Below are 16,424 nucleotides of genomic sequence, written 5' to 3'. Positions count from 1 at the left end.
ACTGCCATTGCATGTGTTATGCAGAAACTAATTAAAAATCGATGTGTACAATCGTGAAATTATGAGGTCGTCAAGAAATGAACTTTGTGATAATCTACTCATTCCCCAAACCTGAAATAGTTCTATGGTCTGCTTTCAAAATACCTTTTAAATGAATGTGACCGTCTTTCGCCTGAAATGTATGCCATACTGACATTTTCAGCATGTTTAAGATCACTAAATGACAACTGCGTCTTCAAAACAACTGTTTACTTTCAGTTTGTGTTTATCATGACTTTCGATGTAAAATCTAGAGACGTTCCGAATTCCTGCACTTGTGTCAACTCGGCCAATATAGAATAACTCGGCCAATACAAAAAAAAATCTGTATTGGCCGAGTTATTCTGTATTGGCCTAGTTTATACATTATATTGCATAGGCAGTTTTCATCATATTAAGTCCAATAACAGTGTAGTTAATTAATAATTCACAATATTAACAATACTTTTTACAATCAAACATCATGTACATGGAGTTGTATAAAGTCTTTGCAGAGAAAAATACATAGTTTATACTTTACCCCAAATCATTCTTAGATTTTCTATTTCAAAAAAGGCAATTATTTCATGCATATTCAGGACAATGCTCTTACAAATTAGACAAAGGATATTGCTCTAGAAGAGATATTCTATTACATAGGATAGGAAATCTTGACTTCTAACAATTCACATTTATTTTTGCAGAACCAAGTAAAGGGTTTAGTTTCTACCACTTTAAGGATTGATGCAGTTACAGAGGCTAACTTTAAAACTGATTATTTTGTGGTCTATGTTAACAAACATTCGACTACAACACGCAAACAAGCAATATTAAATCAAGGTAAGGCTATAGTATCAAGAGCTCATCTGTCAGAGGTGTGACGTATGTCCTGCCATCCATTTCTCATCACCTGACTTCACTCCCTCTGCTTTTAGGTTGATTTTGCTTCAGCTCATGAACCCCTTTCACCCCACCCCTCTACCCACTGTTAACTGATGTATTAAATTTGAGTAAACATAAAACATTTCACATAGATTTATAAGATGAGTTAGTGCAGTTAAACTTGTAATTCGGAGTTTAGTATGACGTCCATTATCCCTTTACTAATATACATATTTGTTTAGGGGCCAGCTGAAGGAGTTTCTCGCTGCATTGAAGATCCATTGGTAGCCTACAGTTGTTGTCTGCGCTATTGTTAGGTTGTTGTCTATTTGACACTTTCCTATTTCCATTCTCAATTTTATATTGTATGAAATAGATTTTCTTTGATTTATTTATTATAAAACAGGACAGTAAAAGTCACTCAGTCCCTTTCATTAATCCTCACTATTTTTTATGCCCCACCTATGATAGAAGAGGGCATTATGTTTTCTGGTCTGTGCTTCCGTTCACCTTTCTGTCCAGCTTTAAGTTACAGTTTTTGGTCAAGTTACTTTTTGATGGAGTTGAAGTCAAAAGGAAATAATTCACAATTATTACTGAACAACTTGAAACTTAGTACACATGTTCCCTATGATATGATCATTCTAATTTTAATGCCAATAAGAGTTTTTATACCAATTTCACGGTCCATTGAACATAGAAAAATGATAGTGCAAGTGGGGCACCCATGCACTATGAACACATTTTTGTTAAATATTGATCTATGTTGCCTTCAACTTGATCTTATCAATTATTATTTATTTTGGTCCTCTGTCAAATAAAGTGAAACACAGTGATGCTATTAAAATGATATATGCAGATCTTTCATTTAAACAAAATTGTTTTTTTTATTTGATTGACATATTCTTGCCTGTATTAGGTAAATGAGAGAGATCTCTACCATGTCTACAAACCAACAAGCAAAGAAAGTCACTACCAAAGGTTGAAAACAATTGTATTATATTTGATAGTTATTTGACAGTTTTGTATTGCCTAGTTTTATTGTTCTATGGAATTTCATGTTAATGATTATGCTTTTATTGCAATATTTCTATCTTAAATTTAATGGATGCAAAAATCCTGTGGTATTTTTATTCAGTTCTTAAAGTAAAATAAAAAAAATACAAAATTCCAACAAAACTCAAACCAGAAGGTCCCTTAACATATTTATAAGAAAAATCAAAATCTCACACACATTAAATAAATCAAAAACAAATTCGTCCGTATCAGCTTAGTTATTAGATATAGGAAACCCAACATGATAATAAGAAAATGGTCTAGAATTTTACTTTAAGTATAAATGTGAATAACACCTTAAAGCTTTAATTTATATTACTCACTGGGGTAAGGCTGATGACCTTTATTTGATTCATGGTCATTACATCCCAAGATCATACCAATGTAAGATTTGTATAGAAAATAATATAGAAACACTTTAACAGACAATACAGATACTGACCTGATTGTTCATCACACATCTTGGGATGACTGTTATGGTTATCAGCTTTATTCCAGAGATTCCTGCAATGATTCTGGTGTTTTAATAGTCCAAATAATTATGACATCTTGAAAGGCTATGATATTTTTTTTTTTTGACGCCTTACTTCGACGTCATAATGCTGAAGCCGCCATTTTCGGTTGGACTTTGAGAGCATATTTTGTTCTCAACTTTGAGACCCAATTTAGCCATCAAATTTTCATTGAAAGCTAAAAATCAAAGAGCTGAAGAGCTCTGAGGGAAAAGACGGCCATTGTTTCAATTTTTAGGGGGGTATCTTTTGATAGTCTACATACAAAGAATGAGCAAAAGAACAGCTAGAACATAAAGAAAGGCTAACAATAATGAAACTAATTGTTGTTTATTGTTATTTCATTTCCTTAGTCAAGAATTCATCATAGAGACAATTTGGACCAATGAGATCTGCACCTTCTAAATCAAAACATTTGATTAAAGTTAGGAGTTAATTATCTAAAATTCAATTGAATTTAACAACTACTACAATATATTTTAGAATTTTAATTATGTACAACTGAACGGCAGGCTAAGACCATTCTCAATTTTTTGTGACAGTATTCTCAAGAAAGTGAGGACTGAAAAATCTATTCAGTTTAATTTTCCATTGATAAAGTTCCTAGTTTCAACTCTCATCACAGGGATACATGTACTTATAAAATCAAATATGATTGATATAAGCTGTGTGAAGTTTGTTTCCAGATCCCACATTTGGTATATCTGTAAAATTCATGAATAAATAGCTTTAAACTACAAAAAGCAATATTTAAAAAAAAAATGAAAAAAATAATGACCACTACAATAATTATGTTGGTACGCAAAATTATTTTTTAATTGATGACTACTTATCATATATATACTTAATGTGACATTTTTAGTGTTCAGATACATTAACTTTCATTTTAGTGGGTAATTACTAATCAATTTAGGTGCTCCTTAATTGGAGAAAGATTCTAAAAACATAACTTTACAGAAAGAATGAAAACTGCAGTTACTCTCCCCAATCTCAATAGGTATAAACTACAAAAAGCAACATTTAATTTTTTTTTAAATTTTTTACCATTTCAATAATTATGTTGGTACACAAATATTTTTTTATATAGAAGACTACTTATCATATACTAAATGTCACATTTTAAGTGTTCAGAAACATTTACTTTGATTTTAGTGTATAATTACTCATCAATGGAGGTGCTCCTGAATTGGAGGAAGATTCTAAAAACAGAACTTTACAGAAACAATGAAAACTGTCTTTGCTCTCCCCAGTCTCATGTATCCCCATTGACATTGTTTACCGCGAAAGTTGACCTATAAATTATCTGATTATAGCCTCAGATTAAAGCATTGCATGTTGGTGTGTGAATGATCTACACTACAGCAAACGTCATTAGGTTTACATTTAACAAATACGGATTTTAGATTAGTATACAAATACTGTGAATGATTTTTATAATGAATAAAGGATATCCCTGTGTGGCATTCCAACAATGACGTCACTAGGTTAGATATATTTAGAATATTTCGTAATACTGATTTTTCTGGACTGTAAAAGAAACGTATATAGTGTAAGGGAAAGCTCAATATACGATAATTTCACATGAGGACCTTGCAAGGTACGCACATACCAAATATAGTTATCCTATTACTTATAATAAGAGAGAATTCAACATTACAAAAAATTTGAACTTTTTTTTCAAGTGGTCACTGAACCATGAAAATGAGGTCAAGGACATTGGACATGTGACTGACGGAAACTTCGTAACATGAAGCATCTATATACAAAGTATGAAGGGAAATGTGTAAAAAATGTATTTAAAGTCAATCTGTTCTCCTTGTCATCAATTTCAGTATGACATTTTGAGGGGGTTTCCAAACTATCAAAACAAAATGATTGACGTGAGGGAATGATACTTTGGCCAACCCCATTAGGGAATTGACGGCTTCAAGCCGTCTTTCCCCCAAAAATGCATATTTAAAAATTCTTACCTTTTATGTGTTTGTTTGTGCAAAATATTTTCAATTAATCCCTACAGAAATAATAATATAAGTAACAATTCCATCCGAGACAGGAATATGTCGACTGCATTTTTTAAAACATTTATCTGATTTCTTTTTAGGAGATTATAAAATAATTTTTACACCAAACTCGGTAAAATTTTACAGACCCGAATTTCCGGAACCTTTGTTTTACATTATCCAGAAATTCAGGTCCGTCAAAATGTACCGTGTTTGGTTCAAAAATATATTTTATACTCCTAAAATGAAGCATCTTGAGGAGAAATCAGTTAAACGTTTTAATAAAGCAGTAAATTCCTTCTCAAAGTCCAACTGAAAATATGAGTTTGGCGTTATGACGTCGAAGTAAGGCGTCAAAGAAAAAAATTATCATAGCCTTTCAAGACGTCAAAATTATTTGGACTAGTGTTTTGATAGCTTTGCTTTTTTGTCGAGCCTGCAACTTTTGTTGCAGAAAGCTCGACATAGGGATAGTGATCCGGCAGCGGCGGCTACGGCGGCGGCGGTGTTAGCTCACTTCTTAAAAGCTTTATATTTCAGAAGGTGGAAGACCTGGATGCTTCATACTTTGTATATAGATGCTTCATGTTACGAAGTTTCCGTCAGTCACATGTCTAATGTCCTTGACCTCATTTTCATGGTTCAGTGACCACTTGAAAAAAAAGTTCAAATTTTTTGTAATGTTGAATTCTCTCTTATTATAAGTAATAGGATAACTATATTTGGTATGTGCGTACCTTGCAAGGTCCTCATGTCTGTCAGACAGTTTTCACTTGACCTCGACCTCATTTCATGGATCAGTGATCAAGGTTAAGTTTTGGTGGTCAAGTCCATATCTCAGATACTATAAGCAATAGGGCTAGTATATTCGGTGTATGGAAGGACTGTAAGGTGTACATGTCCAACTGGCAGGTGTCATCTGACCTTGACCTCATTTTCATGGTTCAGTGGTTATAGTTAAATTTTTGTGTTTTTGTCTGTTTTCTCATACTATATGCAATAGGTCTACTATATTTGTTGTATGGAATGATGGTAAGGTGTACATGTCTAGCGGGCAGATGTCATGTGACCTTGACCTCATTTTCATGGTTCAGTGGTCAAAGTTAAGTTTTTGAGTTTTGGTCTTTTTATCTAATACTGTATGCCATAGGTCAACTATATTTGGTGTATGGAAATATTTTATGATCTTTATGTCAGTCGCGCTGGTTTTATTTGACGGTGACCTCATTTTCACGGTTCATTGCACAGTGTTAAGTTTTTGTGTTTGGTCTATTTTTCTTAAACTATAAGTAATGGGTCAACTATATATGTTGTATAGAAGCATTGTTAGCTGTACATGTCTGCCTGGCATGGTTCATCTGACCTTGACCTCATTTTCAAGGTTCATTGGTCTTTGTTTAGTTATCTTGGTTAATGTTAAGTTTATGAGACAGTTGTAATAAAACTAAGCTTTATACTTAGGACTATCAACATAATATCAATGATTAGTATAGAAGGCGAGACATTTCAGCGTGTGCACTCTTGTGTTAATTTGTGCTAACAGTTTATTGTGAACAGTCTTGTTTTGATTAATGGTACACTATTGCCCACAAAACAAGAACAGGATATGTTCTTTATAAATTGACACTTTTTTTTAATAATGGAAAATGTTTGCCATTGTATGAGTATTCATGCATTTATAGATTCATGCAGAAAGTGACCTCTCTGCTAGTTTTACTCATTGAATTCTTGCACAAATTAAATGCTATATTTTTAATTTTTAAAAGTGGTTATGAATAATAGATTGATTATATCATTTTTACTTGGAATGTTATTGTATAGCCCCCAGATTATCTCATTTTCAAGTATACAGGTCTGCATTGCTCTTCATTTATTCTCAAATAAATTTAAATTTTAAAATCATTGGATAATTGTAAGAAATCAGAGTTCTACAGCAGTGTTTAGTTTACTGATTACTTGTATTTTAGTAGAATAGCTATGAAAAGAGCTGTAAACAAAAAACATGTTTGACTGTTTTTCTCTAAAACTAGTATCAGTTTTGAAAATTTTAATTGTTTGTAAGTTTTATCAAAATTATACAAAAAGGCTTTCATTTTATAAGCAGCATGATTTGTGTCTATCAAGATTTAACATAGAAAAACAGGTGACTTGTAAAAAGAAAAGACAGCTAGCTATCCTGTATACAATAGAGGTATATACACTTGTATGCAAATGTGTCTGCCATTACGTACAATCACACAGGCTCTTGTAAATCTTGACATCACAATTTAAATATTTTGACGTCACATTTATCAAGTGTTTGTTGTTTGATGTCAGAAGGTTATTGGGAGATCTCAAGTCATTCAGAGAAAAATTCAGCTAAATACCAAAAGTGTAAATATGTTTATGACTGAATCATCCCAAAACTGTTTCAAAAAAATATATGATGTTGTGGCCTGAGCTGGAGATATAGTTGTACATTGTTAAATATTGAGTAAACATTCCTTGCAGTGGCTACTGGTAATGGCTACAGATGTTAAATAACAAATTCAGTTTTAGTTTCTACAGTTTTAATATTTATGAAGATTAAATGAAATAGATATCAATGGATTAGCTGTAAGTGGTCAGTTGTGCATGCTCAAAGAGATGACCACTAATTATCTATGTACTACCCTGGACATACTATGGTAATATTTATAATTTTATATAATTGTCTATTTTACAGATTACAGTGGAGCAGCTAGTCTACAGAATGTCATCTTCTTGATGTGTTCGTCTCTCCTGGCATCCATATTGTTGTAGGACATATATCTATTAGGAAATGTTTACTTGTTTATGAGTGACCTGTAGAAACATATAAATCAGAGGTTAGGGTGGAATAAAAGTTTTAAGTCTTCACAGTAAAGGGGCAATTATTAAGGAACTGAGAGCTAACATTGGAATGGTATTTTGTTTTTACTATTGCTTTACTATATAGTCCTTAAAATTACACAGCAAATCTAAAATAAATGTTCATAAACAAGTAAACCTATAATAAATTGAAGAAGAGAGAGATCTGATGGGACTATTCAGTCAAGTTTGCCTGTTGATTTAATGGTTGTGAAAGAGGAGTGCTAGAAGAACAAATTATGACTTGAAAAAGAAAGATGGACTAAAACAGTAATACTCTGTTAGTCAATGTGAACACTAGGGTAGTCTTACAAATAATTTTGTAGAAAACAGTGTGTATAAATTGTATTGGTCCCTGCCATTGGCAAGCTTGTGTAGCCTACTGTTGTTTTGACTTTTTATTCTGAGTCTGTAAAAAATTAGTCATACATTGAGTGCTACAATTGATTGACTAAATATTTCTTTGTTATATCATATGTGTACATTTTTTGCCAGTTTGTATATATTTGCATTGAAATATTTGGACTTTCTTTTGGTTGTGAATAAAAGCTTTGTATTTGTGTATATAACAACAGGTATCCAAAAAAAATACATTACAATAAAGAGAATTCCCACATATTTAAAATGTGCCAATATGAGATCATGTAACCATCATTATCTGTGCAATTAAACATTTTATTATCATTTAGGATGTTATAATTTTCAACATAGAGATTATTATTTACAGTGAGAATTAGATAAAACAACCGGTTTCTATAATTTTAGCTCGTTTTTATTGGTGCATAATGTTTCAATGTATATATATATATATATATATATGTATGTATGCAATATTTTTATCCAGATACTATTTTCACTGTTAGTTTATTAGATTTGGCAACCAGAAAAATTGGTGAAATAATCTGACTTCAAAATACATGTAGAATCTAAATTGTTAAATTTGGAAATTAACTAAATTTTGTGTGAATTTGAACATTAAGCATAAAATTTTGAATAAGAAAAAAATGTTTGTTAGGCAAAAAACTACCTGTCAATGTTTATAATAATAGGAACACATTTTAAAAAATTCCCTCTTTCTACATGTAAAAATTCTGATTTCTGATTTTAACTAGTTATTTTATATTGCCTCATATCTCATACATTCCTATCATTTCATAATAGATTTAATTCATTTTGTTTTTATATTAGGGAGGCTTTTTTATACTGCAAGTATTGATATATTGCTTTATTTCACCTCATACATACATCCTGCTGGTGTATTAGACGATTGGTTGGTATTTTTAGAAAATAGGTAAGAAAACTTTTGCCTTTTATTGGCTTAAAAGCTTTTGACTGATATCTCTAAAAGTGCAGTTATGAATCTAAATGCATTTATGTACGTTTTATGAAATGGTCACCAGTTTTCAGTGAGCAGTTGATCAAAGATACTGTTAGTAAGCTGAATGTAGTCCATACTATTACAATTGTTGATGCATATCAGTTTTAAATGGATGGCTTTATTCTATATAAATGTGTGTACTCTGAAAATCATTGTTTCAAATATGAATGTTAGAGAAGATGTACATTTTGTCAGGAAAATGCATATATTACATATGATTATTGTGATGATAATGTTGAATATAAAAATAAGTATTATATAATCAGTGTGTGCCTTTTTGAATCATGGTGTTTTAATTTCCCTTAGCCTTTGCTGTTTTGGAGAAAAATAAAATTATAGGTTTGCCTTTGCAAAATCTACCTGAATTATTTCTATTTTAATTTTATTAGATTGTGGCATGATCATATAACATGCATAATTCATTCATATTTCAAACTTTTCAATGAATTAAACCCTGATCAAAAATCTGGAAAATAGTAAATAACTTGTTTACTTTGAATATTTTTTAATGACTAATATTAAAACAGATTACACAAAAAATAATAGCTTCATATTACACAGTGATGCCCATAATTTGATTAAACACAGAAATTTACATGCTGTAGAAGTGTCACTAGATAATAACAGTTTGTAGTCAATAATCAGAAATGATTAAAGAATCCAGGTAGATTTTGTAAGAAATAATAACATATGACGCTGGTGGTCTGCTTAAGTAAATCAAATTAGATATAGATTTTTCATTTCAATTAGGCAACTATTTGTAAGAAGAAATCCCATGTAAATAATCTATGTGTATGTTTTATAGTCAGTTATTTGTGGTTAATGTTCAGATACAAAATGTCCTAAGGGAGATAAATCCATCTAAAAATATAGCCTGTAAAAATTGTAATTATTTGCTAAAGATATGTCAAATCTGAGATGTTTTCATTTCACTGATGTTGTTAATAATTTTCATTTAGCTGAAAATAAATGTAAAAAAAAAATTATAGCATTATTATAATCTTTAATCAGAATACTTACAAATTCCTTTGTATCTACAATTAAATGTCTATTTATACAAATCTTTTTTGTTATTTGTACAGTTATGTAATTTGTGTAGTCACATAGTAATTTACTATATAGTGTATTAAACTGTTGTGTAGTCTATGATTTGTGCCATTTATCCATTCATGTGCAGTGTACCTTTGGATGTGGTATATGAATTGCCTTTATTGAAAGAAAACAAATCCTTTGTAATTATATCTACTTTACTTTTGTTTGGATTAGTTGTTCTAAAATATGGGTCTGATAAATACTTATGAATTTTAATTCTGTCCACATTAATCATAGTTGTTTTCTGACTTACTCTGACTGTCAAAAGGTGTTGTCAACATTTGGGCATAAATATTATTAGTCTTTATAAGACATTTGTTGAATAAAACTGATTAATGTTAATTACACAAAGACAAACACTCGAAAGCTCTCTTTAAACATTTTTTTTGCCTTGAATGACATATAACAGTGGGATAAATCAGGTTTACAGATTCAAAGATATGTAGTAGGTATCTTTTTGTGACAAGAGCCACCTACTACTGCCATTATCCACTTTGGCAAACAGGAGAAATGAAATCGGCATTGAATCAGATAATTTGCCAAGTAAAAGCTGATCTTTTTCCAAATTTTGAGAAAAACTTCTTTAATTAACATTAATCAGTGAAAAAATGTAAATTTGGAATACCTGTTACTTTATTTGTTATAAGCTTGAAAATTTTTACTGGGGGAGTGTTTTTTAAAATTTAATAAGCAGCATTACTTTCAACAATTGAGCTTGAAAGGTTGTAACAGCTATTTATAGAGCTTCAAATATTGAAATAGATATTAATACAGTTTGAGATGTTGAAATAGTTAATAGATGTCTTTTTTTAATAGATTTTCCCTTTTTATTTTTGTCTGGTGTTGGTATGGTATTCATCTGTCATAGAAAAATGTTTTTTTAATGAGGAAAAATAGATTTAAGATAGGGGAAAAAAGATGAAATTTGGCAATATGTATTTTTAACCAGCATAATATGTTTGATTTAAGAATCTTAATTTTAGAATTTATTTTAGATCTTATATAAATTATGCTTTGTAATCATTCCTTTTTATAAGATTTAACTCTTCTTGAAGAAAATTATATAATTGTTGATACTTTGTAATTAGATTGTTTAGTTTGTTGGTACAAGTATAGCTTGATACAGAAAAGAGGGAGCCTTATACTTTGAAAGTATTCAAACAATTTTATTATGTAACTGTGTATTGGCTTTTTATCAAATTGCAGACTATTCATAATTATTTAAGCATTTAGCTTTGCTTTTATCATGCATACGAAATCTAAACATTTCTCCATAAAAATTTTGTAATTTGGCATATTGACAGCCATATATTTAAATTGAAATACTTCAATTGTTTCTTATTGCAAATTTTGATTGAAAAAGGAATGCAACAATTTATAATATAATATTTACTACAATACTCGAATCAGTTAAGATACAGGTATAACATTTATGATTGCACTCCCTGAATCCAGCTATACATTTTTAGTTACCTGTCATGTAGTGAACATGTATGAAAGGTTGTTTTTTTATTGAGTTTTATTCATTCATCCATTACAGTTCATTCATTAAAAGCTTTCTTTGTACAGGTTTTTTTCTTTTATCAGCAAGATGAATACCTTAGCATTTAAAATTTAACAGAGATACTAATTTCCTAGTCAAAAGTATAAGGTATACTGCAATTATGTTGTCTCTCTGTTCGTTCATCTGTGTAAGCAAGTTTCAGATCTTTGAGATACAGCCTTCCCGTTACCCGTTCTTCATAATTATTTCATATAATTAAAATCATCATGGATACCAACATTGAAATTGTATATTTGCGGCAGTTGGCCCAATACAGCTTAAATAATATGTTCCTGAGATTGAAAAGCACAGCCTTAGTATGTCAACAGTAAAAGTTTTGTAAACAGTTAATTTATAACTGTGACCATATAATTTATAATTATGACAACTCATGTCAGCACAGAAGTTCTGACTACTGGGCTGGTGATTCCCTCGAGCAATAAAAACTCCACCATCAGTGGCATCGACCCACTGGTTATAAATAAACTAATCATGGATACCAGAATTGAAATTTTATATTTGCGCCAGACAGACGTTTTGTCTACAAAGACTCATCAGTAATGATTGACTGTGCCTCTGGTATCTTTCGCCCCTCTTGAATAAAAAATAATCGTTGAATTAACTATAAACAATTTATTTTGCGCATTTCTCAAAGTCGTCTAAAACAATGTCCATATTTGGTCATTAGATTGACACTGATGAATATCAACATGTGCGAGCATTTTAAATCAGAACACCTCCCCATTTGTATATACTGTAGATTCATTATTGTTTGTAGGATATAGGATACAAATTTTCGTGGTTATAGGTGAACCAGGAATTTCAATGTTTGACGAAGTATACATTTTCTATTGGGTGTATCCATACTTTGGCAACACAGCCAAATTAGATATCCACAATTTTTCCTCAATCACGAAAATTGGTAAACTATAAAAATAAGTGAATCCACACTATTGAATAAAAATTTCTCTGTCAGTCATAAGCTGTAATGTACCAGCACTTGCTGAAAAAATATATCAGTCACCTACTTCCTGTTTCAAGTTTTCTAGTTATTTCTCACAGAATTCAGACAGGCTACTATTACAAAGCTTCTATGAAGTGTAAAATACATAATATATATGGATTCTTATTGCATGACAATCTGTTGAGATAAAAGGTAGTAATTTCATTTGATACACATGGTCTTCAATAAACTCATCATAGATACCAGAATACACACATTATACGCCATACGTATGTTTCGTCTACAAAAGACTCATCAGTGATGCTTAGTTTGAAATTTATAAAGGTCAAACAAAGTGTAAGTTGAGTGCATTGAGGATAAAAATTCCAAAAGGAATATTAGGAGCGTGTACTCACTATAAGAGGAGCTCTATATCATCCTTCGGTCAGTTTTGGATGTGACGGCATTAGTGTGACTCAATTACCAATTTACCTTCTTTGTTTATTAACTTTAATTTATTCGAGCTATGAATAACTTATTCACTCACATTTTATTATAAAATATTACTTTCTACTATTCTCTTGCATCATGAAGTTGTGGAGGTGACACAGATTGTTATAGCTGTGATTTGGCCAGTGTATAAGTATTGGCACCTCTCATTGGAAGAACTTTTTGACCATGCCCCTCATTCATGATCAATCGACGTTGAAACTTTTGTATAGTTCGCATGTTAAAGTTTTTAAAAAGGCAAGTTTTAATCGGAACCCCTAATGGTAAGTCAATACTTTTTGGTATGCTGTTGTATTAGTTGTAATAACATTAAAATATATCAATCGTTAAACCGAATGAATCAGTTCCTCCCTGTGATCTACTCTCCCACTTGTTTAGATATTTAAAATAGGAAGATCCAGAGTGTATGAATTATTGAGAATTTTAACATCTCGGGTTTCAGAGTAATGACTGTTTTCAACGCCCGGTAAAGTCAAATTAATGATCACCGATTTTGACTTTGATTCATTACATGCTATGACGTAAATCCAAATTTCAAAAAGTAAAAAAAAAAACAACATTAAATAATGCTAGGAGTCGTTATTATGTATCAGCATTCCGCGCGTATTATAGGTTTGTGTCTAATTAACTTTCGCGATTACCCTGAATTTTTTTTATCGGTAGTCATTCAACCCGATATAAATATAAATATATAGGAAAGTCTGTTTGATTTCATGTCATAGATGTTTAAAACTGTAAAATGTAAAATGTACAAAAATACTGAACTCCAAAGAAAATTCAAATCGGAAATGGTTAAATAAAATTCTCAAACACATTAAACAAATTGAAAACAACGATCATATTCCTGACTTGGTACAGGCATTTCCTAATGTAGAAATTACAATAAACCTTGTTTTAGAGCTAGCTTAACCTCCGCTTGTATTACAGTTGCATAAAATTGAATTATATTGAAAACAAAGTGAAAAAGCCAACAAGCATAATAGGTAAAACTGTCAAAAAAAAGGACGCAGCAGTCAACATTGTTTTATGAGCTTAATCACTGCATGGTATATGGACAAAGCACATAAACAAAAACTGGATGACAAGACACAAAAATGACCACATAATAGTAACGCATTGGCGGAATGTTAGAAGTACCGAGCCACGTAAAACGCATATAACTAAAAATGAACTAAACAGAAAAGGTTGGTAATTTACAAAGACATAAAAGAAAACTATAAATCATCGTTTTACTGTTATATAAAAATGAATGATTTTTAGTTGACAGAATCGGTCAAAGACATGTATATTTTTGTATGACGACTCTCTTGCTTTACTGTAGAATGTTGACAGTCATTTGAAGTTTTGTGGATAGTTGTCTCATTGTCAATCATACCACATCTTCTTATTTTTATACACTACTTTTTAATAACTGAATACGGTTTCGGCATGCATAACCCATCATAAGCTTATAGTAAATGTAGTGTTACGTCGTGATCCTGAGGTTAAAACATTGACTCTTGCATCTTAAATCTGGTGCTCTATTTCTCTTAGCAAAAACTCGCAATACTTTGGTAAACATTTTTTAGGACCAGTTTCGGGATTCAGGGCTTGCTAAATATCGCACTGTGCTTCCTTAATATTTTATTATCATCTGATTTTCTTGCGTAGGGTGCCAGTAGTGTTTTCAAATTTCTTTCATTCTTGTTGATATATTATGCAGTTTACTTAAAATTGTTCTGCATTATTTCGTCTCCCATTTCGATTGATTGACCGATTTGGTGGCTATACGAAGATGTGGAAAAGTAGGTTTTTTTCAAAGGTTTTCTCTGAAATTGTACCTCTGTTTTTAACAATTCATTAATATTTCCCTTTTTGTCTTATGTTATTCATTTTAACTTCCATGGCTAATATACTTTCATCTTTGTGCATAAAAAAATCAGCAAACTATTTGCCTGGTCCTGATGCAGTACCTGTTCAAAGGCGGTATATACTAGCGTCTATTTTATCTTTGCTTATTTATCTGTCAAATACATCTCTTGAAGGAAATTGTTTATATCTATACAATTGATCTGCAGTGGAAATCCATAACGAAGATACTGCTGTGCAAACGTCAACCTGCGTGCTCAGTATTTACAAGTGCAATTAAAATTGGATAAAACAGGTGGTTTCTGTTTACAGCTGCAGTCTCCGAGTCGCTCCTAGAAGCATTCCAGAGATGTAGCTTGGAAGGCTTCAAGAGGCAGAATGTTCCAGTCGGTGATGGTGCGTGGTATGTAGCTGTATTTGTAGGCATCTTTGGAGGTACTGATCTGAGTGAATTTTTCTTGATGGTATTGTCTTGTTGAGGTAAATGGTTTTCTCACATGATATGTAACTTTCTGATGTTTGGAGTTGTACTGTTCCCATATTTGGCATATTTTTGCTATTCTCTGTAGTGAAGACACTATCATATTGAGTGTTCAATATTTCTGATTTGCCTTTGCTGTCAATAATGTGCTCTCCAAGGTTCTTCTGGAGGAGGGATATTCCCATTGTGGCCTTTTTCCATGATTTTATATAATTCCAGAAATGTTTGCCAAGGTTTGGTTTAATGTTTTCCTCGTTCTCTTGATTTAGGATTTGTCGAACATAGTTGTCGTGGGCCTCGTTCATTGTCTTCTTGACAAGGTGTCTCATATGTTTGTAATTATATCAATTTTTCTTGGTGCTATGTTTTTTAGCAGCATTGTATCGTCGCTATGTCGTATCAATCTTTTAATATGTGTAGAGTTCCATGGCACATGTTGTTTACTACCTATTGTTTTCTGTGGGATTAATTCTTTTGTTGCTTGTAGTATGATCTTTCTGAAGTATGTCCAGTTTTCTTCCATGTTGTCCATTCTTATTCCAAAGTTGTCTCGGATGTTTTCTTTAAGTCCATTCATATCGCCGCCCTTTTTAAGGTGCACCAGTCTGGGTTTCTTTTTTGATGTTTTGGCCTTCATATCTTTATTTGCTATGACTACTTGGTGGTCACTCATTCCAGGATGTACTTCAATATTACTTACAAGTCCTGGATTGGTTGTCATGAGTAAGTCTAGTGTGTTTTGTCCTTTAGTTGGTTCATTTACCATTTGATTCATGTCGTTGTTATTTGAGATTTCAATTAGTTTTTCATTTAATGCTTTTCCATACTATGGGCTAGTGTTTACAGTGTTTGTTTGCCAGTTGATATGTGGCAGATTAAAATCTCCTCCTAGTATGACATCTGATGTCGAGTGCGTATTCTTTTTTCTATACACAGAAAGACAGTCACAATCAAAATCAAGCGGTAAACAAAGAGTTAAAAAACTAAAGGGCATTTACAACAACACTTTGAAAAATACACAAAAAAAAAAAAAACAACACGAACTCCATCAAAAACCGGGAATGAATTCAAGTGCTCCTAAAGGGTAAAATCCGATAAACTGCTTATCTTGCTTCATTTCTGTTGTTTTTCCCTTCACTTCAATAGTTTTTCGACAGACGAAAGTAAGCTTGATAATTTTCCTTGGTCATGTTCACGTCGCTAAAAAAAATCTGCTCAGCAGGGTGATATAGTCGAAGAGAAAAACGTTACCAGATAAAAAAGGATAATAGTAATATTGTCATAGAATTATCA

General features: G+C 31.4%; 1 protein-coding gene across 1 annotated transcript in view; it reads left to right on the top strand.

Annotated features, from left to right (window-relative positions):
• LOC143065009 (uncharacterized) overlaps positions 1 to 7,552 on the top strand; it is a 31,097-nt gene extending 23,545 nt beyond the window's left edge. The window contains exons 6-7 of the mRNA XM_076238276.1: positions 723 to 858; positions 7,173 to 7,552. Coding sequence (XP_076094391.1) covers positions 723 to 858; positions 7,173 to 7,249 — 213 coding nt within the window. The 3' untranslated portion in view covers positions 7,250 to 7,552. The remainder of the gene's footprint in view (positions 1 to 722; positions 859 to 7,172) is intronic.
• The last annotated feature ends 8,872 nt before the right edge of the window (positions 7,553 to 16,424 follow it).

This window comes from Mytilus galloprovincialis, chromosome 2 (genome assembly GCF_965363235.1).
Source record: "Mytilus galloprovincialis chromosome 2, xbMytGall1.hap1.1, whole genome shotgun sequence".
Lineage (NCBI taxonomy): Eukaryota > Metazoa > Mollusca > Bivalvia > Mytilida > Mytilidae > Mytilus > Mytilus galloprovincialis.
This window is presented reverse-complemented; position numbering and strand designations above follow the sequence as displayed.